Genomic DNA, 24,865 nt, shown 5'->3' with positions numbered 1-24,865 from the left:
CGGCCCCCGCGGTCCCTCAGAGCGCCGAGCGAGATGAGCGCGGACGCGGACGGCGGCGGCGTTGTGGCCGCCGCGAGGTCCCGACGGGACAGTCCCGTCGAGGGTGGCTTCGTCCCATCGGCGCTGGGGACCCGGGAGCAGTGAGTGTGGCGCGGGGGAGCGCCGGGGAGCGCACCGGGAGGGCGGCCCGGGCCTGGGCCCGAGACTGGGGGCGTGGCGGGAGGAAGGCCGGGGGCCGCTGCGGGGTCAGTGCGGGGTGTGCGCGGGAGGAACCGCTGGAGCCACCCGGTAACCGGCTTCCCCGGGGAGAGGGGGGAGGGCCGGGCTCCTAAGCTCGTGGGAGGCCTTGCGTGTGTGAGTCTTGAACCTGACCCGGCTGGGGAATGGGAGAGCGGCCGAGCTCGCGGATACGAGTCGGGGCTACGGTGGGAGGCCGAGGGAGAGCTTTGGGGTCCGGGAACTGGGAAAGCTGCGGCCTGGGGGCGACCTGCGGCGGACGATGGGGGCGTATGGGAGTGAAAAAAAAGTGATCTGACCCGAAACATGCATTACTCTCGGAAATAAATTAGACTTGGATACATGAGTGGGGAGAAGGACCAGGATGTTTTGGAGGGGTGATAGGAAGAGGGTTCTAGAAAGAGGAACTAGGAAAGCAGATGACGGCGGGGAGACTAACATCATCAGGAGGAAACTGAAGCAGAGGGCTAGAATACTGGGGGAGGCAGAGAGACAGCATTGTGTTTGGCACTCAAGTCTGTTTTTACCTCCTCATCCCTCCCTCCCCCCAGATACTGGGGATTGGACCCCGGGGCCTTTTGCTTGCTAGGCAAACACTCCTTTTACTTGAGATATTCCCCTCACCCCCTAGAACTTTCGTTTATTTGTTAGCTGTAAAGGGGATTGAACAGGGCTTTGTGCTAAGTAAGGGCTTTTACTGTTGGTTTTTGAGATACTGTCTCATTAACTTTGCCAGGCTGACTCCAACTAGCTGGCTGTCCTCTTTGCCTTCTGCCCCTGAGTATCTGGATTATAGCTGTGTACCATCAGAGTTTATGCTTCAAGTCAGTTTTATCTTTGGTGGTCTTGTGAGCAATACTTTGTCTTCACATAAGATCCAATAAAGACTAAACTACTTTGTGCTTGTACAGTCAAGTTTGTTACTCATTTATTTACCTATTTTTGTGCTGGTGCTGAGGCTTCAACTCACTTTTTTTTTTTTTTAATCGGTCATGGGGCTTGAACTCTGGGCCTGTGTGCTGTCCCTCAGCTCTTCATCTCAAGACTAGCGTTCTACCACTTGAGCTACAGCACCACTTCTCAACTCACATTTTAATTAGACCAATGTACAGCTTAAATATCTCCATTCCTTTTTCTTTGTAATTTTTTTTCCCCTTGGTCATGGGGCTTGAACTCAGGGCCTGAGCTCTGTCCCTGAGCTCTTTCACTCAAGGCTAGCCCTCTATCACTTTGAGGCATGACTCCATTTCTGGTTTTCTGGTGGTTTATTGAAGATAAGAGTCTCATGGACTTTCCTACCAGGGGCTGGCTTCCAACTGTGATCCTCAGATCTCAGCTTCCTGAGTAGCTAGCTAGGATTACAGGTGTGAGCTACTGGCACCTGGCTCTTTGTAATATTTTAAGAACAGAAATGCTTTAGGAGTATAGTATAAATTGAAATTGACGTCTAGAGATCATTGAAGTTTTTTTTTTTTTTTTTTTTTGTGCTCGTCTTGGTTACTAGACTACCATTTGAGCATTAGCTCCACTTCTGGCTTTTTAATGGTTATAATTGAAGATGAGTGTTAAGGACTTTTCCTGCCTGGGCTGGCTTCGAACCATGATTCTCAGATCTCAGACTCCTGAATAGATAGGATTACAATGTAAGCCACTGACACCTGGTTTACAAACAGGTTTTGAACTGGGCTTTGGGACTTAGACATCCTTGGACAGTTGTCTCTTTTGTGTTCTTTTAAAGCTAACATTTATGTAGCTTTTTTGGGGGGGAGGTCTGGTCATGGGGCCTGAACTCTGGGTCTGGGCACTGTCCCTCAGCTCTTCAGCTTAAGGCTAGCGCTCTACCACTTGAGCCACAGCACCACTTCCAGTTTTTTTCTTTTTGCTTATGTGGTGCTGAGGAATCGAACCCAGAGCCTCAGGCATGCAAGGCAAGCGCTCTACCACTGAGCCATCTTCCCAGCCCCTATGTAGCATTTTTTTTAATGTATCATATAATCTAGGTATTTTGCATGCAAAAACTTACTCTTTATTCTTTTAACCTAAGGATATTAAGAGATTGACCTTTATGTACTTATTGGTAACATTAAGAATGTTTTAAATAGCTCTGTAATGTATTGGAAACATCCCTTAGATTCAGTTAAATTCTAGAATCTTGCTTTGCTTTTCCATTTTTTACATAGTTGGGATGCTGTCTATGAGAAAGAACTTCAAATGTTCCAAGAATATGGAGATACAGGAGAAATCTGGTAAGTTAGAGATATGTATGTATGCATATATATGAGGTGGGGAGGGAGGAAAGGGAGAGTATGTGAGCAAGAAGTATTTGCATTTATACCAAAGTAAGCCTACCTAAGACTTGGGAACTCTGTGCTGAGTGTAGCTTAACTGGGTAGATTAGATTTAAAGTCTCTCTCTCCCTCCCTCTCCACACCCCCCCTTTCCCTTTCTCTCTTTCTTGGAGATAATATTCTCATGGGCTTTCCTGTCTGGGCTGGCTTCAACCCTTGATCCTCAGATCTAAGCCTCCGAGTAGCTAGGATTATAATCATGAGCCACCAGTTCCCAGCTTTTTAATGACCCAGATTTCATTTGATCAGAATTTTAGGAAATTACCTTTTTTTTTTTTTCTTTTTGCTGGTCACGGGACCTGAACTCAGGGCCTGGGTGCTGTCCTTCAGCTCTTCAGCTCAAGGCTAGCACTCTACCATTTGAGCCACAGTGCCACTTAACGGCTTTTTCTGCTTATGTGGTGCTGAGGAATCGAACCCAGGGCCTCATGCATGCAAGGCAAGCGCTCTACCACTGAGCTACCTTCCCAGCCCCCAAAATTACCTTTTTCTATTACCATTTTTCAGTAGGCAATAACATTTTTTTTCCCCTGGTCGTAGGGCTTGAACTTTGGGCCTGGGCTCTTCAGCTCAAGGAGAGTGCTCTACCACTTGAGCCACAGTGCCACTTCTGGTGATTTATTGGAGATGAGAGTCTCATGGACTTTCCTGCCCTGGCTGGCTTTGAAATGTGATCCTCAGTTCTCAGCCTCCTGAGTAGCTAGGATTGCAGGTGTGAGCCCCCAGCGCCTGGCATGGAAGTAAAATTTTGAATCATCAGGATGTACTAATGTTCAGGACAACATGAACGTTTCAAAAATTAATGCTGAAATTTTCAAAAGTTAATGGTGATATTCAGAAATATTGGCAAATAACACACTTATCTGTTTTGTTCTATATTTGGAGGTGCTTTTGCCTAAATGATAATAGAGGCAAAACTTAAACAGTCACAGATACTATTACTTTCAAGAAAGACTTAATTGGGCATATGTTATAAACAGCTAAAGTGGAATGTAGTTATAACTTTTGCTCTATATCTGTCATTTGTATATCTGTCATTTGTAACTAATTCTGTTTCTGACAGGTTTGGGGAAGAGAGTATAAATCGACTAATAAGGTGGATACAGAAGCACAAGATCCCATTGGATGCTTCAGTACTTGATATTGGAACTGGAAATGGTGTTTTCCTGGTTGAACTTGTTGGTACTTTTAGTATTCACACGTTTGAGCCAAGTTTTAGAGTGAAAGTTTTAAAAGTTTTGCAATGCAGGGTACTAAACATCTAATTCTAAAGTAGTAAAGCAGTTATATCACTTACTTTGAGTAGTCGTGATACAAAAGTGAGGCTGAATGAATTGTAAGGAATGCATGCTGCCATTCATAATCTTGAAGGGTAAAAATCCTGACTATTGAGATCCTAGAAGTGAAAAATCCTTAGTTGTAAAATCCCTAAAAACAAATACTCAATTTAAAAAAATCTTTGAACTCCAAATCCTGAAAACTGCAATTTTTTTTTTTTTGTCAGTCGTGGGGCTTGAACTCTGGGCCTGGGCGCTGTCCCTCAGCTCTTCAGCTCAAGGGGAGCACTCTACCACTTGAGCTACAGTGCACTTCCGGTTTTCTGGTGGTTTATTGGAGATAGGAGTCTCACAGTCTCTCCTGCCTGGGCTGGCTTTGAACCGCGATCCTCAGATCTCAGCCTCCTGAGTAGCTAGGATTACAGGTGTGAGCCACCAGCGCCCGGCAAAACTGCAATTTTTGTAGGTAAAAAAAACTAAATATATGGAGTTGAAAACTAAATTCTGGGGATTAGTATGTATGTTTTCTGTTGTAGTTGCATCATGTTCAGTGGAATGAAGACAGACTGGTGATTTAGCATTACTTTGAGTGTCTGTGAGGTTGTTTCCAGAGGAGATTAATGTCGAGTCTAGAATAGGTGGGAAAAAAATCCACCTCAGTATGGGCGGGCACCATTTAGCAGGATGGGAGCTTACAGAAAACAAATTGCAAAGGGAAATTGATCTCTTTCTAAAGTCTGGGTCAGAGCTTTCTTTCTTTCCCCTCTTCCCTTTCCCCTTCCCTTTCCTCCATTACTTTCTTTTTTTTTTGGGTCCAGTCGTGGGGCCTGAACTCTGGGCCTGGGCGCTGTCCCTCAGCTCTTCAGCTCAAGGCTAGCACTCTACCACTTGAGCCACAGCGCCATTTTTTGTTTTTGCTTATGTGGTGCTGAGGAATCGAACCCAGGGCCTCAGGCATACAAGACAAGCGCTCTACCACTGAGCCACCCACCTTCCCAGCCCCATCCTCCATTACTTTCATAGATAGGGTCTTGCTGTGTGGCCTAGGCTGGCCTGGAACTTAGTATATGGCCCCGGTTGGCTTTAAACTCAATCCTCTTGTCCTTTTCCCAAGTGCTGGAATCATAGGTGTACACCACTATGCTTGGTCTAAGGCAGTTTTCTTCTGAGTAGACATCTGAATTCTGGTAGTTGGACTCCAGTCTTACACTTCTGGCCCATAGGTCCTCAGACTTTCAGCCTTGGATTGAGAATCATGCTAATAGTTCACTGGTTCTGAGGTCTGTGGGTTTGGTCTGAGCTAGTATACTAGCATACTGAGGTCTCCAGTGTGTAGACAACTTGTTGTCCAGCTTCTTAGTTACCATGGATATGTGACCCAATTTCCTCAACTAGTCTTTTATATCTATCTCTATATATATCTCCTTGGTTTTGTTTCTGGAAGATAGACTAACACAAGTTTCATATATACAGAAATTGTTGTTGGTCTTGGGGCTTAAACTCTGGCCTGGGTGCCATCCCTTGAGCTCTTGAGCTCTTTAAAAGCTCAAGGCTAGGGCTGGGAAGGTGGCTCAGTGGTAGAGCACTTGCCTTGAATGCCTGAGGCCCAGGGTTCAATTCCTCAGCACCACATAAGCAAAGAGAAAAAAGCCGGAAGTGGCGCTGTGGCTTAAGTGGTAGAGCGTGAGCCTTGAGCTGAAGAGCTGAGGGACAGCGCCCAGGCCCAGAGTTCAGGCCCCACGACCGGACCAAAAAAGAAAACAAAACAAAACAAAAAAAAGCTCAAGGCTAGCATTGTACCACTTGAGCCACAGTGCCACTTCCGGCTTTTTCTGTTTATATGGTGCTGACGGATCTAACCCAGGGCCTCATGCATGCTAGGCAGGTACTCTACCACTAAACCACCTTTCCAGCCCCAGAATATTCCTTTATGTATGTATTCCTTATATGGCCATGGAAGAAATATGTGAAATTGTTCCCTTGCACAAAGGCTGAGTACTCTGCTCATAATTGTTTTTTTTTTTTTGGTCCTGGGGCTTGAACTCTGGGCCTGGGCACTGTCCCTCAGCTCTTCAGCTTAAGGTGAGCGCTCTACCGCTTGAGCCACAGCGCCACTTTTGGTTTTCTAGTGGTTTATTGGAGATAAGAGTCCTCACAGACTATTCCTGCCCGGGTTGGCAGGAATACACAATCCTCAGATCTCAGCCTCCTGAGTGAGTAGCTAGGATTACAGGTGTGAGTCACTGGCGCCCAGCTAAATTATTTCTAAAAATTACTTTTTGAGATTTTGTTCTCTCAAGATTTTATTCTTTAGAGATTTTGATCTTTTTGAGTTTCAGCATTCAAGAGTATTGTGTTCGGATTACATCTTTGGAGATTATGGTTCAAACTCTAAATGAGAAGCCAAGGGAATCTGAGTCTTATTGTTTTTTCTGGCTTTGGTCTTAACCTTGAGTAAGCCACTTATTTATTTTTTTTCTGGGCTTCACTTTTTCCCAAGGGTTCTGGCTAGTAATTTCTATTGGTTTCTTCTATCTGAAAACTCTAGAAATGTGTATGGGATGTGTGTGTGTGTAATTTTTATTGGTTTCTTCTATCTGAAAACTCTAGACATGTATATGTGTGTGTGTGTGTGTGTGTGTGTGTATATGTATGTATGCGTACGTGTGCGCACATATATATGTATATATAAATGTATTATATATATAATGTATGTAAACAGTTGTAAGTGGGGCTCATGTACCTTATCTCAGGTGAATATATAGTATGAAAAGAGCATTTTGCCTGGGCACTGGTGGCTCACGTCTGTAATCCAAGCTACTCAGGAAACAGATCTGAGGATAGCAGTTCAAAGCCACCCTGGGCAGGAAAGTCCATGAGACTCTTTTTTTTTTTTTTTTTTTTTTGTGGGTCATGGGGCTTGAACTCTGGGGCTGAGCGCTGTCCCTCAGCTCTTCAGTTAAAGGCTAGTGCTCTACCACTTGAGCTACAGTGCCACTGCTGGTTTTCTGGTGTTTTATTGGCGATAAGAGTTTCATGGACTTTCTTGCCCAGACTGGCTTTGAACCTGACTTGCCCAGACTGGCTTTGAACCATGATCCTCAGATCTCAGCCTTCTGAGTAGCTAGGATTACAGGCATGAGCCAAAGTGCCCAGCTCCATGGGATTTTTTTTTTTTTTTTGGGGTCCAGTTGTGGGGCCTGAACTCTGGGCCTGGGCGCTGTCCCTCAGCTCTTCAGCTCAAGGCTAGTGCTCTACCACTTGAGCCACAGCTCCACTTCCGGCTTTTTTCTTTTTTCTTATGTGGTACTGAGGAATCAAACCCAGGGCCTCATGCATTGCAAGGCAAGCGCTCTTCCACTGAGCCACCTTGCCAGCCCCTCCATGGGACTCTTTATCTTCAATTAATCCCCAGAAAACCAGAAGTAGCTCTGAGGCTCAAGTGGTAGAGTGCTTGTCTTGAACTGAAGAGCTCAAGGACAGCGCCCATACCCAGAGTTCAAGCCCCACAACCAACAAAAAAAAAGAAAAAAAGAAAAAAGATATTTTGTCCATAGATCTGTCCTTTAGTGTGCTCATTTCTATGGAGATATATAATATAGACTCATTCTAGATGAAATATACAATATAAGTTTCATCCTAGATGGTTTGACTAACATACACATAAGAGTGAAATGTATTGAGTGACTATCATATGCTAAATAAGTCTTGTGCTGGTCACTGGAAACATGAAAGTTTAGGTATCGCTTGAATTATTCACAGTGTAATGGAAGATGGGTTGACATGTAGACAGTTTCACTGCAGCTTGATGAATATAATGGATATACAGAGTAAGTGTGTGTGTGTGTGTGTGTGTGTGTGTGTGTGTGTGTGAGTGTGTGAGAGAGATACGTATGCATATGTGTATATGTGCTCGTACTAGGGTTTGGTACACAGCTGGTGCTCTACCACTTGAGCCATGCCTTTACTTCAGCTTTTTTTTTGCCAGTCCTGGGGCTTGAACTCAGGGACTGGGCACTGTTCCTGAGCTGGTTTTGCTCAAGGCTAGCACTCTACCACTTTGAGCCACAGCACCACTTCTGGCCTTTCTGTGTATGTGGTACTGAGTAATTGAACCTACCCCTAAGCCACATTCCCAGTCCACTGCCAGCTTTTTTCTGGTGAATTGGATATAAGAGTCTTAGATTTGTCTGCATTGGCTGGTATCAAACCATGATCCTTAAATCGCAGTGTTGTATGTAGCTAGGATTACAGGTGTGAGTTACTGGTGCCTGATGGAAGGATCAGATGTGAAAAAGAGGGAGGGAAGGGACTTTGAGGAGTTAATATCCATGTTGGGTGGATAAGTGTGTGGTAAGTGTGGGTGGGGTATAAAGAGGGAGTGTCTCAGGTAATGGAAACTGTCTAAATATGTGCAGACAGAAGCACCATATGCTGTCCTGGATCTGTAAACAATTAGGCAAACTGGAAGCTAAAGCATGTGTGGGGCATGGACAGAGTTGAGAATTAAAGGTAGCTGTGAAGATTCTTCTGGGTTTTATTTTTTTATGGTGTTGGGATTAGAACTCAGGGTCTTAAAACATCCCAAGCAAGCACTTTACCATTCAGCTCTACCTTCAGTCTTCTTTTGAGCTTTCGTAGCTTATTTGTAGAAGCTAATAGTTCATCTTTTGAGACTAAAAGTTTACGGATTCTTTTAGCTTTGTGCATCTGTGTTGTGTGTTCTATGGTTGATGGTAGTTTTAATTCTTTTTCAATCTTTTATAACTTTTTTTTAAAGTTTTTATTATGAAAATACCATACAGAGGAGTTACAATTACATGGGCAAGATAATGAGTACATTTTTTTTTTTCTGCTTATGTGGTGCTGAGGAATCGAACCTAGGGCCTCATGCATGCAAGGCAAGCGCTCTACCACTGAGCCACCTTTCAAGCTCCAATGAGTACATTTCTTAACAAGCATTGTTGCCTCCTCCTTTGTTTCCTCTTTCTATCCCTTCCCATATTATAACTTTTTTACTCTTTTGTCCTTATTACCCTGACTGGGACTGTCAGTGTAATGTCAAAAAGAGGTGATGGGAGCTGGGAAGGTGGCTCAGTGGTAGTGCTTGTCTTGGGTTTGATTCCTCAGCATAAGGTCTTGGGTTTGATTCCTCAGCACCACATAAGTAGAAAAAGCTGGAAGTGGCCCTGTGGCTCAAATGGTAAAGTGCTGGGACAGCGCCCAGGCCCAGACTGGCAAAAAAAAAAAAAAAAAAGTGATGATAGAAGGCATCCTTGTCTGTTTTCCCTTTTTTCAGAGAACACTTTATTTCACTTTTTTTGGGGGGGGGTGGGGGAGGAGTGTGGGGTTGGTGGGATGCGGGGTGGGGTGGGGGAAGAGCAGTTGTTCTGGGGTTGAACTCTGCCTCAGAGTGCCTTTCGATTACTCAACTGTCAGCATGCCACCTGAGTCACACCTCCAGTCCAGCTATTTTCTGGTTATTTTGAAGATGGAGTCTTGTGGACTTTTCTGCCTGGGCTGGCCTGGAACTTCCATCTCGCAGCCTTTCGAGTAGCTAGGCTTACAGGAGTAAGCCACTGGTGCCTGGTATTGAGTGTATTCTTGAAACAGATCTACTAGATTCAGTTTAGCTGTGAGTTTTTCTTTCTTGTACTTGTCAGATTTTGGTGTCAGGTTATGCTGGTGTTGTTACATAGACTTCTATGTTTTGAAAATGTTTTAAGATTCATGCTATTTATTATTAAAAAAATCTTTTTTGGTTGGTCATGGAGCTTGAACTCAGCCTGGGCACTGTTGCTCAGCTCTTCAGCTCAAGGCTCCCATTCTACCACTTGAACCACAGCTCCATTTCCGGCTTTTTCTGCTGAGGAATCAAATCCAGGACCTTATGAGTGCAAGGCAAGCACTCTACCACTGAGCCACCTTCCCAGCTCCTACATTGGTGACTTTCTAGATTCACTTTTATAGTATAATTTAATGTTTTAATATGTTTTCTGACTCTTAGATTGTAAGTAGGAAGTTAGAACTAGAATGTAGTTCAGCAAACTATGATATATGACTCAAATCTGGACTCCAGTAAATATTTATGGAACATAGCCATGTCCGGTCGTTTACATAATGTCTATGGTTGCTTAAGTGCTGCTATGGTGGAGCTAAGTAGTTGTAATACAGACCATATGGCTGGCAAAATCTTAAGTATTCATTGTTTCTTTATGGGAACAGTTTGCTGCTTCTTGATTTAGAGATTTTTAAGTTCACTTTTTTGGGGGCTAGACAAACTTGGTGGTAGTGTTCATTTTCATATATAACGTAGTGTTTGGCTGTCTCCCTTTCTGTTATGTAAATAATCCTCAATCTTTGCTTATATTTAGTACATTTTCGTTATATTAACTTGGTGTGGTGTGTGTGTGTGTGTGTGTGTGTGTGTGTGTGTGTGTGTGTGTGTGTGTGTGTGTGTGTGTGTGTGTGTGTGTGTGTGTGTGTGTGTGTGTGTGTGTGTGTGTGTGTGTGTGTGTGTGTGTGTGTGTGTGTGTGTGTGTGTGTGTGTGTGTGTGTGTGTGTGTGTTGGGGTTTGAACTTCGGACCTTAATGTTATTTGGTTTTCTTGCTTATAGTTGGCTTCTAGAACTTAAGCCATGTCCCCAGCCTGGCATTTTGCTGGTTAATTGGAGTCTTATAGCCTTTTCTCTCCAGGCTAGCTTTAAATTTTGATCCTTCAAGTGTCAACTTCCTGAGTAGATAGTATTCCAATCCTGAGCTACCAGCACCCGACTTTTACTTTTTATTTTTTTTTGGTTCTTGTTTGTTTTTGAGGCAGTCTCATCTTTTCCCCCCAAAGTGACCTCAAATTCAAAATCCTCTGGCCTCTGCTGCCCCAGGTTCTAGAATATCAGATATATAGCACCATACTTGGCCTCTGACTTTTATTAAAAAAAATAGTTTTGTCTAATTTATCTAGCTTTGCCTTGAGTTTTTAATTAATTGGTTATTTGTGTGATAATACTTGTGTTTGAATTCACACTCTCATACTATCATATTCTGGCTTGACTTTTTTGTTGTTTTTGTGGTGGTTGGTTATAGGGATTGAACTCAGGGCCTCGGCACTTTCCATTGAGCTCTTTTGCTCAAGGCTAGTGCTCTACCACTTTGAGCCACAGCTCTACTTCTAGTTTTCTGTTGGTTAATTGGAGGTCAGAGGTCTTTACTGCCTGGGCTGGCTTGGAACTGTACAGATCCTCAGATCACAGCCTCCTGAGTAGGTAGGATTACAGGCATGAACCACCAGTGCCCATCTTGCTTGGCTTTTTTGTTCAAGGCTGGTGCTCTGCCACTTGAGCCACATCTCCACTTCTAGCTTCTTACTGGCTAATTGGAGATAAGAATCTCATGGACTTGGGCTGGGAAGGTGGCTCAGTGGTAGAGTGCTTACCTTGCATGCACGAGACCCTGGGTTTGATTCCTTAGTACTACATAAGCAAAAAAAGCCAGAAGTGGCGTTGTGGCTCAGATGGTCAAGCGCTAACCTTGAGCTGAAGAGCTGAGGGACAGTGCCCAGGCCCAGAGTTCATGCCCCATGACTGACAAAATTAAAAAAAAAAAAAAAAAAAAGAATCTCATGGACTTTTCTGCCTAGCTAGTTTTGAACCTCAATTCTCAAATTTCAGCTTCCGAGTAGCTGGATTATAAGGCATGAGCCAGCAGTGCCCAGCCAACCTTTTAAATTTTATTATTGCATTTTCCAGTTCTATTATTGTTTGCTTCATTGTTAAAGTTTACAACTGAGCCAGATTCCTGCAATTGGTCATAATTTCAGTTGTTTTAAATCTGTTTCTAATCATTCTTTTTGGGGATCTGTTTCTAATGTCAGTTTCTTCTCTTGGTTTTTGATCATTTTTTTCCCTCCTCTTGAATACCTAGTTTTCATGTTTGGCCAGAGATTGAATAGAAAAAACTTTGAATATAATTTGAGGCTAAGGTAGGGAGGTTTTTGGTTCCAGACCAACCTGGACATGAAAGTCTGTGCAACTGCATCTCTACTAAGAGAAGCTGTAAATGGTAGTGAGTACCTGTGATCCTAATAAGGATGGGAAGTACAAATGAGAAGTTAGACCCTATCTTAATAATAACCAGTGAGAAACAAGAATGGAGGCAAAGCTTTAAATGATAGAGTGCTCACTAGCCAAACACAGCATGAAGCTCTTAGTTCAAACCCAAGTACTGTCTTTAAAAAAGAAAATCTCACAGGGTACCTGTAATCCTAACTGCTCAGGTGGCTGAGATCTGACTATCACAGTTCAGAGCTAGCCTGGGCAGGAAAGTCTATGAGACTCTTATCTCCAATAAACCACCAGAAAACTGGAAATGGCTCTGTGACTTAAGTGTAGAGTGAGTGCTATTCTTTTTTTTGTTGTTGTTGTTTATAACCTTTTTTGTCTGTGAATAGTATATAAGGATGTAGGGTTTTTTTATTTTTATTTTTATTTATTTTTTTATTTTTTTGGGTCCAGTCATAGGGCCAGAACTCTGGGCCTGGGCGCTGTCCCTCAGCTCTTCAGCTCAAGGCTAGCACTCTACCACTTGAGCCACAGTGCCACTTCCGGCTTTTTTTTTTCTGCTTATGTGGTGCTGAGGAATCGAACCCAGGGCCTCATGCATGCAAGGCAAGCGCTCTACCACTGAGCCACCTTCTCAACCCTGAGTGAGTGCTATTCTTGAGGTGAAGAGCTCAGGGACAGTGCCCAGACCCAGAGTTCAAGCCCCATGACTGACAAAAAAAAAAAACAAATCTCAGAGTAGAAGACATGGAGAGCTAAAAGGATAGGAAATTTGTGTTAGAAAAGGAGAATATTAGCCTCTAGATAAAAATAAAAATGAAGCTAGGCATGGTAGTGCATACTTATAATTCTACCGTTCAGTAGGCTGAGGTCTTCTAAGGCTGAAGATTGTGAGTTCGAGGCCAGCCTGGGCTGGATAGTCAGACCTTCTCTCAAAAACCAGACTGAAGCTGGGCGCTGGTGGCTCACACCTGTAATCCTAGCTACTCAGGAGGCTGAGATCTGAGGATCTCGATTCAAAGCTAGCCCGGGCAGGAAAGACCATGAGACTCCTATCTCCAATAAACCATTAGAAAAAACCGCAAGTGGCACTGTAGCTCAAGTGGTAGAGTGCTTGCCTTGAGCTGAAGAGTTGAGGGATAGCGCCCAGGCCCAGAGTTCAAGCCCCACAACCGACAAAAAAAAAAAAAAACAAAAAAAACAAAAAAAACAAAAAACAACAAAAAAACAGACTGAAATCAGCAAGTGCCCTTTGGGGAAAATAACTTGTATTTATGTTCCTAAAGTTTAACTTAGGATTCCATTACTTAGGGTTGAAACTCCCTGAGGATCTTAGAACCTCACAGTGTGGCCAAACCTATGGGATGTATGAGATATAATTACAACTGAAGGAAAAGTTTAAAATTAAGCACTTAGCGCATATGCATTTAATGCATTCCATTTATTTGTATATCTTAATTAGATAAAATTTATGTTAAATTTATGTGTGAATTGAGGTATATTAGCATCAGAAATTAGCATTCAGTTTTTGCCTTAGGGCTGCTTCATACATATTATAATCTTTGGGAAAGTGAATTTCCTTTTGAAAAAGAAATCAAATATTATGGAAGCAATTGAATTGTCATATAAAGTTAAACTTTTGGCTCTTATTTAATATTTTTAATAAAATTTAAACATTGTACATAACTGGATATTATGTCATTTGATCCTTGACAAAATTAAAAAAAAACTTGTAGTAATGGAATATTGTACTAATGTAAACATTATATTAAAACTTTCAAACTAAAATATAAAATTATTTCTCTTTCTAGGCAAAACTTGGTTTCTGTAATATTACTGGAATTGATTACTCTCCTTCTGCAATTCAGCTTTCTAGAAGTATTATAGAGAAAGAAGGGTTACCTAACATTAAATTGAAGGTAACTATATATTACTTTTATTTATTTATTTATTTATTTAATTTTATTTTTTTGGGGGTCCCGTAGTGGGGCCTGAACTCTGGGCCTGGGCACTGTCCCTCAGCTCTTCAGCTCAAGGCTAGTACTCTACCATTTGAGCCACAGTGCCACTTCCGGCTTTTTTCTTTTTGCTTATGTGGTGCTGAGGAATCGAACCCAGGGCCTCAGGCATGCAAGGCAAGCGCTCTACCACTGAGCCAGCCCTATATATTACTTTTAATTATTTATTTGCTCATTCATTTGCTTAGTGCTGTTCCTGGCATTTGAACTCAGGGATTGGGCATTATTCCTGAGCTTTTTTGCTCAAGGTTAGTGCTCTCCCACTTGCACCACAGCTCCATTTCTGGCTTTTTTTGGTGCTTAGTTGGAGATAGTCTCGTGGGCTTTCCTGCCCCAACTGGCTTCAAACTGTGATCTTCGGATCTCAGCCTTATGAGTAGCTAGGAATATAGGCATGAGCTACTGGCACCTGGAGATAATTTTATTTATAATGAAAGTTATAAAGTTTTATTTTTTTCGAAAGTATATTAAATGCTGATGTCTTTTTTTTTTCTTTTTTGCCTGTCTTGGGGCTTGAACTCAGGGCCTGGGCACTGTCCCTCAGCTTCTTTTGCTCATGGATAGCACTATGTCACTTGAGCCATAGTTCCAATTCTAGCTTTTTGGTAACTAGTTGGAGATAAGAGTGTCACAGACTTTTCTGCCCAGCTGGTTTTGAACTGTGATTCTGAGATCTCAGTCTCCTGAGAAGCTAGGATTAACGGTGTGAGCTACTGGTGACTGGCAGTATTTTTTATGCCTTAGTTTTCTTTTGCTGTGAATGAGTGATACAGATCAAGTAACTTGCACATATTTTATAAAATTGAAGCAGGGACTGGAAATGTGGCTTAGTGGTAGAGTGCTTGCTTAGCATGCATGTAGCCCTAAGCTCAGGGACAGTGCCCAGACCCTGAGTTCAAGCCCCGGGATTGGCAATAAATAAATAAATAAATAAACAAACTGAGGCAGCACACTGTTTGACATACTTAAATTGTATCAGGTTACTGAAAATAGGATGAAGTTATATGAATAGAAACCTCTAAAGTACATGATTTTTACCAGGCTGAGTGATCACACGTAAGTATTCATTTGATTTTCTAAGCTTCATTCTGTTCATTAGTGGCTTTGTAAGTGTCCAGTCAAAACAGAAAAGCTTTGTGATGGTCTATGGTTTCTTTAGGTTATATAAGTAAGAATATGAGCTTAAAGTCTTAATTTCATTGATCTGAGTTCCAGATAATTTTTGTCATGTTGGTAAATATGTCAAATATTTTACTTTTTGGGAGAAACACTTGTGCCATAATGTGTTGGCATTTTTGGGTAGTATTCCTTGCAGTGGTTTGTTTCCAAATATGTTGAGATTTATAATGTCCAGGAAACACTTGTCAACCCCTCTTACTAATCTTGGTTTTAATGATCTTGGAATGAAGCTCATAAAAGTTAGCTATAAAGTTGAAAATATGTTTATTATATGTAAAATGCCATCATAATCAGTAGTCCTCATGCCCCTTTATAAAGTGCTTGTAATGGGGCTTAAACTCAGTGTTTGGCGCTGTCCTTTAGCTTTTTCCCTCAAGGCTAGTGCTCTACCATTTGAACCACATCTCCTCTTCCTACTTTTTGATATAATTGGAAATATGTGTCTCAAGGACTTTCCTGCCCAGGCTCACTTTGTACCTCAAGTTCTCCGAGCTCAGCTTCCTGAGTAGCTGGGATTTCAGGCATGAGCCACCAGTGACCAGCTATAGGTCACTATCCATATAGCCTTTTATCCCTTGTAACTTAAGTTCTATTGTGTTAATTGATCTAACATAGATATGGTTTTTTTAATATAGGTAGAAGACTTTTTGAATCTTTCCACAAAGCTATCTGGATTTCATATTTGTATTGACAAAGGGACTTTTGATGCCATAAGCCTTAATCCTGACAGTGCAGCTGAGAAGAGGAAGCAGTATGTGAAATCTCTCTCTGGGGTGTTGAAAGTAAAAGGCTTCTTTCTAATAACCTCTTGTAATTGGACCAAGGAAGAATTGCTGGATGAATTCTGCGAAGGTAAGTGGCTACATGGTGTTTTTTTTTTTTTTTTTTTTTTTTTTTTTGGTCGGTAGTGGGACTTGAACTCTGGGCCTGGGCGCTGTCCCTCAGCTCTTCAGCTCAAGGCGAGCGCTCTACCACTTGAGCTACAGCGCCACTTCCGGTTTTCTTGTGGTTTATTGGAGATAGGAGTCTCACAGTCTCTCCTGCCCGGGCTGGCTTTGAACCGCGATCCTCAGATCTCAGCCTCCTGAGTAGCTAGGATTACAGGCGTGAGCCACCAGCGCCCGGCCTACATGGTGTTTAAATATATACTTACCTTAAGTTTCTTACTTTTAAATAGGAGTTTTCCCCTGTGTTTTATATTGCTATTTGTGGGAATTGCCTGCTTTTCTTTCGTTAATGATCTAGGTAATAACTTTTAACTATATATGCAAAGCACAGAGAAATAACTTTGGTTGAGATCCAGAGGCCTTTAAACATTTTTTTTCCAGAAATTTTGGCAGTTAAGTACTAAAATTTATGGGCCTATAAAATCAAGTTCTTTAAGCAATACAATATTTTATTTAAGCTGTACAATCTATTTAGAGAGTCAAAAAGCATATGTATTGTGCTTTTGACTTCACTGTATTGATTTTCTGGCAAATCTGTAATAATGCAAATGGAATTAAAAAAATCTTACATGAGATGGCTTTTTCTTTGCTTTTGCAATGCTGGAGTTTGATGTGATGAGAGTTTTAATTTTCTAGATAATTCATATGTCTTGTTCTAGTGGTCATTAAGATGTTAGAATTTGTTTATTGCTTCTTTTCTTTCCTTCCTTCCTTCCTTCCTTCCTTGCTTCTTTCCTTTCTTTCTTTCTTTCTTTCTTTCTTTCTTTCTTTCTTTCTTTCTTTCTTTCTTTTTTCTCTCTTTCTTTTTTCTTTCTTTTTTTTTTTTTTTTTTTGTTTTTTTTGGTCTGGTCGTGGGGCCTGAACTCTGGGCCTGGGCACTGTCCCTCAGCTCTTCAGCTCAAGGCTAGTGCTCTATCACTTGAGCCACAGCGCCACTTCCGGCTTTTTTCTTTTTGCTTATGTGGTGCTGAGGAATCGAACCCAGGGCTTCATGCATGCAAGGCAAGCACTCTACCACTGAGCCACCTTCCCAGCCCTCTTTTTTCTCTTTCTTTTTCTCTTTCTTTCTCTCTTTCTTTCTCTTTCTTTCTTTCTTTTTTTCTTTCTGTCTGTCTGTCTGTCTGTCTGTCTGTCATGCGGCTTGAACTCTGGGCCTGGGTACTCTCCCTCAGCTCTTCAGCTCAAGGTGAGCACTCTGTGACTTGAACCACAGCACCACTTGTGGTTTCTGAGTGGTTTACTGGAGATAAGAGTCTCATGGACTTTCCTGCCTGGGCTGGCTTTGAACCTTGATCCTCAGATCTCAGCCTCCTGAGTAGCTAGGATTACAGGCGAGAGCCACCAGCGCCTGGTTGAGTTTGTTATGTCATTAGTGTATCTGGTATAATTATTTCTAAGATTGAATAGAAACAAAATGTGAGGAATTGGTAGAAATTCTTTGTACTAATGCTTTTAAAAAAAAAAATATTTTGATGCTGGTACTGAGGCTTGAACTCAGGACTTTGGACCTTTTGAACCACAATTCTAGATCACAGCTTCCTGAGAAGCTGTGAGGCATGAGCCAGCAGCTCCCTGCAATTTACTAATTCTTGAGGAAATATTTTCTTTTTTTTTTCACAGTTTTGATGACATGGCAAATGAAACTATTGCTAGATCTACTAGTTGGGATCTTATAAAGAATGTAAATCTATAATCTATACATAGACCACTTTGAGTTCCTTTTTTTTTTTTTTTTTTTTTTTGGCCAGTCATGGTGCCTGAACTCTGTCTAGGCCTGGGCACTGTCCCTCACCTCTTCAGCTCAAGGCTAGTACTCTACCACTCCAGCCATAGCATCACTTCTGGCTTTTTCTGCTTATGTGGTGCTGAGGAATCGAACCCAAGGCCTTATGCATGCAAAGCAAGCATTCTACCACTGAGCCACCTTCCCAGCCCCCACTTTGAATTCTATTGCAGACTGTTTCTTGTCGAGGTGTGTGCGTGCGCGTGCGCGTGTGTGCGTGCGTGTGTGTGTGTGTGTGTGTGTGCCCGTGCACGTGCACACATGTGCACTCCTGTTGTGCTGGTACTGGGGCTTGAACTCGTCCAGGGTAGTCTCAGCTTTTTTGCTTAACGTTGGTGCTCTTACCCCTTGAGCCACATTTCCACTTGCGACTTTTCATTGGTGATAGGACTGGCTTTGAATCACAGTTCTTAAATCTCAGCCTCTTGAGTAGCTAGGATTACAGGTGTGAGCCAGTAGTACTCAGGCAAGTTGTTTTAAGAAATATTTTATCCGTTTATTTATACAGTGCACAGGCATTTCTGGGGAAATATTTTGAGAACTTTTATGTATTCCTTTTGAGGTTAGCATTTTTTTTTTTTTTTTTTGTCGGTCGTGGGTCTTGAGCTCTGGGCCTGGGCGCTGTCCCTCAGCTCTTCAGCTCAAGGCGAGCGCTCTACCACTTGAGCTACAGCGCCACTTCCGGTTTTCTGGTGATTTATTGGAGATAGGAGTCTCACGGTCTTTCCTGCCCGGGCTGGCTTTGAACCTCGATCCTCAGATCTCAGCCTCCTGAGTAGCTAGGATTACAGGCGTGAGCCACCAGCGCCCGGCTAGAGGTTAGCATTTTTTAAAAATAGCAATGGGAATAATTTTCAGGATACAGTAAATGATATGGTACTAAATATTTGATTAAATTTTGAACCTCACTTGTCATAAGCTAATGGGAAATCAATTACCTCAAGAGAGTAGTTTACTACTAACTTTTATTTATGACCATAGTGCATACACTTTATCACAAGTTTTGTTTTCTTCTTGGTATTAAGGGACTAGGCAGGAAGAACACTTAAACACATTTCCTTTTATGTGCATTCAATGGCTTGCTAAGGTTTTATAATGTAGAACATGACGTGTTTGATGCTGGGAATGTGAGCTTGTAATTCATTACCATTCTCCCTGGAAAACAAGAATTGTACGTGATTTATTGTGTTTTATGCCATTAGTTTTATTATCTTCCATGTTTGTTTAGTTTGTTTCCTTCAGAACTGTTGAGGCTCCATATCAATAATCTTTCCCTCTTCCTGGAGCTTAGCAGTTTTAATAAATGCTCAGAGCCACACTGTGTTGGGCAAATTTCTTTCTTGGTTTTTAAATACAGGTGTTCTCTTTTACTCCTGGAACTAGCAGACAAAAACATATTTGTCTGTCCTTGATAATGAGGAACAGACTTTAGCCTAGTATAATGTGGTTAAAATATGTTGTGTCTGAGAACTATTGAGTAAACTCTCTATATGCTGTTTTAGAACTAGAGATTTAAACAAGCAAAATGTTATAGCAGGAAATCTTCAGGAATAATTACACCATTGGAGACATTTTTCAAGCATAAGTCTCCTAGAAAATGGTGTTTGTAGTTGTAGGACAGTTAGCAGAGTACCTTGTAGGCAGGGCCCAAGGGCTTCATTACCAGCTACTTAGATGTTGGCCTGGAGTGAGGCTTCTCTCACTGGTCCTTTAAGGGTTTCTGCTTTTCCTTAATTGACTTAGTTGAAATGTAAATATTTATAGAACTATTGAAATGAATCTTTACTGGAGAGGCATGGCTTAGGTGGTATAGTGCCTGCCTAGCAAACACAAAGCTTTGAGTTCAAAACCCAATACTCAAAGAAGAAAGGTACCTTGTATTCCTTTTGATCTTTGGATAGCCCTGTCCATGCAGTGTAAACATATTGTGTTGTTAGTTCCTTCAGTGAAACTAATGTGGATCAGTTGTCACATATTAGGGTATTTGAATCTGATGTTGAGGGACTTGATTCTATTATAACTACTGAATTAAAACTAAATTTTTTGGGTCCAGTCGTGGGGCCTGAACTCTGGGCCTGGGCGCTATCCCTCAGCTCTTCAGCTCAAGGCTAGCTCTCTACCACTTGAGCCACAGCGCCACGTCTGGCTTTTTTTTTTTTTCTCTGCTTATGTGCTGCTGAGGAATCGAACCCAGGGCCTCATGCATGCAAGGCAAGTGCCCTACCACAGAGCCACCTTCCCAGCCCTGAATTAAAACTATTGTACTGCAAAAGACACCCTGATACTCATTACTTCAGTATACCTTCCAGTTCAGATTTTCTTGTGTTATATTCTGAAACATACTATAATTTCTGTAGGGCTAGGTTTGGGGAGTTAAAGAAGGCCCTGAAAAATTAATACGGCTCTATTTTTCCTTGGAAATTTTAATTAAAAGGATATATATTAATTGTACAAGTTGTTTTGTGTGTGTGTGTGTGTGTGTGTGTACGTGTCTTTTTGCCGGTCATGGGGCCTGAACTCTGGGCCTGGGCCCTGTCCCTCAGCTCTTCAGCTCAAGGCTAGTGCTCTACCACTCGAGCCGGAATGACACTTCTGGCTTTTTCTGCTTATGTGGTGACGAGGAATCGAACCCAGGGATACAAGCGAGCACTCTACCACTGAGCCACCTTCCCAGCCCCATGTATGAGGGGTTTAATTGTGACATTTCCATACATGCAATGTCTAGCACATTCACTTTCATCTCTTATTGTTCCTTCCTTAAAACAATTTCAACAAATGTCATTGTTCTAGAAAACATTTTTACTTTAAGCATATGTAATATTTTGCAAACCAAATATGAGTCTGTACCTCATGTACTCAACACATAGCAGAGCTGCATTTTCCCACATTAAAATATATCACGCTGGACTGCAGGTGTGACTCAAATGGTAGAGCACTAGCCATGAGCAAAGAAGATGAGTCAGAATTTGAGGTCCTGAGTTCAAGCCCTGGCAAAAAAAAACTGTAAATATTTTTAGACTGGAGGTGTGGCTCAAGGGATGGAGCACCAGCTGTGAGTGAAAATACGTCATGCCATTTAGACTGAGTGTGGTGGCACAAGTTTGTACAAGTTTGTTGTTGCAGCAGTCACGGGGCTGTGGCAGGGAAGTACATGTGAGTTTCAAGGCTAGTGTGACCTACCTAGTGAGACCCTTTCTCAAAAAAAAGTATGTGTGGGGCTAGGAAGTGGCTCAGTGGTAGAGCGCTTGTCTTTCATGCATGAGGCCCTGGGTTTGATTCCTCTGCACCACATAAGCAAAAAGAAAAAAGCTGGAAGTGGCGCTGTGGCTCAAGTGGTAGAGCGCTAGCCTTCCCCTGAAGAGCTGAGGGACAGTGCTCAGGCCCAGAGTTCAGGCCCCACGACTGGACCAAAAAAAAAAAAGTATGTGTGTATGGTTATATATATGTATATAGTACCCAATATGTCATATAAAATATATCTCATATTAAAAATACTATAGCATGCTATTTAAAGACTTCTACTTTGGAAAAGTTTTCCTTTGATATTATGTAACCTAGACTGGCCTCAAACTAACAGTCCTGCTCAGAGGCCTCCTGAGTGTTAGTATTACAGGATTCTCTTTTTTTTTTTTTGGCCTGAGTGTTGTTCCTGAGATCTTTGGGTCAAGGCTAGTACTCTACCACTTTGAGCCATGGCTCCACTTCTAGTTTTCTGGTGGGTAACTGAAGAGTTTCATGGAGCCGAGTGCTGGTGGCTCACACTACTCAGAAGGCTGAGATCTGAGGATCATAGTTTGAAGCCAGCTCAGGCAGAAAGTTTGTGAGACTTATCTCCAATAAACTACTCAGAAAAGACCAGAAGTGGTTTGTTTTCATGGACTTCCATGCCCAGGCTGGCTTTGAACCATGATTCTCACATCTCAGTCTCCTAAGAAGCTAGGATTACAAGTGTGAGCCACCATTGCTTGGCTGGCTTATCAGTTCTTAAAAAGAATTTTAACATTTAGTTATTAAAATTTGGTTAAGTTTGATAATGTGAATTAGAATGTATGATGAAACAAAGTATAAAAGTCCAATTGAGCCGGGCGCTGGTGGCTCACGCCTGTAATCCTAGCTATGCAGGAGACCCAATTTTGAGGATTGGGGTTTGAAACCAGCTCAGGCAGGAAAGTCTGTGAGATTCCAAATAAGCACACCCCCCCCCAAAAAAAAGCTGCAACTGGAGCTGTGGCTCAAGTGATAAAGTATTATTACCTTGAACAAACAAGCCCAAGGACAAGGACAGCACCCAAGCCCCAGGACTGGCACGAAAAAAAAATTAAAAAACAAATAAAACCACACTATACTGCTTTGAAAGTTACTTCTTTTTTTCCCAAGATATTTGGTAGTTGAGTTTGTATCTAGATCATTGTTATGCATTTTTTTCTAAAAGAGTGTTATATAACCCTAAGATTTTACTGTTGAACTGGGCACCAGTGGCTCACGCCTGTCATCCTAGCTACTTAGGAGACTGAGATCTGAGAATCGCAGTTCAAAGCCAGCCCAGGCAGGAAAGTCTGTGAGACTCTATAATCTCCACTTAACTACCAGAAAACAGGAAGTGGTGCTGTGGCTCAAGTGGTAGAGTGCTCCCCTTGAGCTGAAGAGCTGAGGGACAGCACCCAGGCCCAGAGTTCAAGCCCCACGACAGACCATAAAAAAAAGAAAAGAAAAGATTTTACTGTTAACCACTTTAATCTGTACTTTCACAATGCTGGGTAACCATGCATACCATTCATCTGAAGAACTTTTTACTCTTCTGTAAGTTCATGGTGTGGTACATCATAAGAACAGCACACATTGTAGCTCTTCCTTGTATACTGATAGAGGAAAAACCTCTTTCTGCAATTTGTTTTTGGTACTGTAGACCTTTGTTCATTTTAGTGTATTTTGGGTGAGTTGGAAAATTCCAACATGAAGTTCAATCATCATTTAGAGTTTGAAAACACATAGTTTTCAGAGTACAGAGTTAATAAGACTTACCATTACTGGGATTCAATCCCTAATAAGCATATTTTAATTTTTTTCCTGACAGGATTTGAACTTTTTGAAGAGCTGCCAACACCCACTTTCAGCTTTGGAGGTAGATCTGGAAACAGTGTAACATCATTAGTTTTACAAAAAACTTGAGACTTCCTTGGACAAATTCAGAAATCTTTTTAAAAGAAGCGACACAACAAAACATCCTGTCACAGAAAATACAAGTTGAAATAAATGCTTAGTAAGTATGCAGGATATACATGTTGGAATACCTATAATGGAAAAAGAAATGACGTAAAAAAAAATCATGAGCATGTGAGTGACTTGGCATTTAAAGACTGACCAAGATTAATTATGTATATTCTTTTGTATTTGAGATGCAGATATTTTTATTTTTAGCTTAGTATAATGTCCTGTAATTGCTGACCAGTTAAAAGCTTTAAAGTAGTAAACAAATTTAAAAAAAGCATGTATTCTTAATTTTCGTGCCTTGATTAAAATTGAATAGTATGTGGCTGTTTATGAAGATTTGATCAAACTATTCCTGGGCCAGAATAATCAAAACAACTTTCTTAGTATTTTGCTGGACTGTGAAATGTAATAAGAAATAGTATTTTGAGTTGAGAGGTGGTTACTTTTAAAATGATTATTTGTGCATCAGAGGCTCAAAGGCTAGTATCTGAGAGTTGCAGTTTGGAGCCAGTCAAGGCAGACAAATCTGAGAAATGCTTGCCTACAATTAACCAGCTAAAAGTCAAAAGTGGAGGTGTGGTAGAACAATAGTCGTGAGCAAAAAAGCTGAAGCTCTGGGTTTAAGCCAAACAAAAAACCCCACCTGGACAAAGTTCCCTAGTCTTCATGTGTATAATTAAATAAAATTAGGGAAATCGATCAATTGATCAAGAAATATTGACTGTATTTTGCAGTTGATGGTCTTCTACCCATAGGGTTAAATGGGCAGAAGGCGAAAAGACAACTAAGGGATATTGTTATATGCTCATTTGCCTTATGAGCTGTGTTAGTTTATTAAGTCATTCAATCCTTCTCATTGAGTACTTTTGTTTCTACATTTAAGAAAACTGAAGCCAAGAGAAGCAAACTTATTTCTACAAGGTCAAAATATCCAGTGCTGTTTTTTCTAGCCTTGTCTGCCTCCCAGGTGCCAAATCTGTACTTTTATAGGACACTGGGGCAACTGAATCTACTATATAGTTAGTGGTCTTCAATTAGTGAAGTTAGGCACTTACTTCAGGGGCTCTCCAAGCTCTTGTTAGTGTTGATCACTAATGGCTTACAGTGCTAATCTGTATTAGTCAGGCAGCCGAGTCTAATGCTATCCTTCAGTATTTTTTCCCATTTCCCTGCCTATCTTCTACCAAGAACTGAAAGAGGGTGTCAGTTATATAAGCCCTCAATGATACAAAGATGGATATTCTGGTTAGGGGCTCATGTAGCTGGAGAGAATATTTATATATTGCTTTGAAATATAAACTATATTTATACTTAGTGCTACTTTGTACTTGAAGTATTGTTTTGAGAGTATTTGTATTTTGATCATTATTCAAGTTTTTAAAAAGTTATATAACTATTGATGGTTTTCAGCTTTGTGGGCTTACTAGATTACAAAACAAAATTTTGTTTATTTAGTGAGTGTCCTCCAGTACTGAATAAGTCTAGCATTACATTCCTTTTTTCTTTTCTGAGGGTGGTGTGGGTTGATTCTTTTAGATCAATCCTAACTGTTAAGGCTACCACTTGCCTTGTACAAGGCAGCTAAAGACATTTCTGTGCATTTTGAACAAAAATAACAAGTTTAGAAAATCTTTTTATTTTTTGCCGGGGCTTGAACTCAGGCTTCAGTGCTATTCTGAGCTTCTTTTGCTCAAGGTTAGCACTCTACCACCTGAGGCACAGTGTGACATTTCTGGCTTTTTCCATTATGTAGTACTGTGGAGTCGAACCCAGGGCTTCATGCATGCTAGGCGATCATTCTACTAAGC

At 41.5% G+C, this 24,865-nt stretch overlaps 2 protein-coding genes across 2 annotated transcripts in view; both read left to right on the top strand.

Annotated features, from left to right (window-relative positions):
• On the top strand, window positions 1-24,346 carry LOC138819806 (EEF1A lysine methyltransferase 2-like). The gene is made up of 6 exons (XM_070011351.1): window positions 1-140; window positions 2,418-2,483; window positions 3,649-3,763; window positions 13,731-13,838; window positions 15,752-15,968; window positions 22,921-24,346. The coding sequence occupies exons 1-6, from the start codon at window positions 34-36 to the stop codon at window positions 23,013-23,015; spliced, it is 708 nt and encodes a 235-aa protein (XP_069867452.1). The 5' UTR covers window positions 1-33; the 3' UTR covers window positions 23,016-24,346.
• The window catches only part of LOC138819832 (protein FAM53B-like), a gene marked incomplete at its 3' end in the record, with an annotated part of 77,630 nt that continues 75,784 nt past the window's right edge, over window positions 23,020-24,865 (top strand). Inside the window, exon 1 of the mRNA XM_070011398.1 lies at window positions 23,020-23,106. The remainder of the gene's footprint in view (window positions 23,107-24,865) is intronic.

The sequence above is a fragment of the Dipodomys merriami genome, unplaced genomic scaffold (genome assembly GCF_024711535.1).
Source record: "Dipodomys merriami isolate MVZ:Mamm:240054 unplaced genomic scaffold, mDipMer1.0.p SCAF_82, whole genome shotgun sequence".
NCBI lineage: Eukaryota > Metazoa > Chordata > Mammalia > Rodentia > Heteromyidae > Dipodomys > Dipodomys merriami.
Note: the sequence above shows the minus strand (reverse complement) of the source record. Positions and strands in the feature narration are given on the sequence as shown.

Coding starts and splice junctions, on each gene's coding strand:
- LOC138819806 (XM_070011351.1), top strand. CDS start 34: ATGAGCGCGGACGCGGACGGCGGCGGCGTTGTGGCCGCCGCGAGGTCC. Junction 13,839..15,751: donor TACCTAACATTAAATTGAAG/GTAACTATATAT, acceptor TTTTTAATATAG/GTAGAAGACTTTTTGAATCT. Junction 15,969..22,920: donor GCTGGATGAATTCTGCGAAG/GTAAGTGGCTAC, acceptor TTTTCCTGACAG/GATTTGAACTTTTTGAAGAG.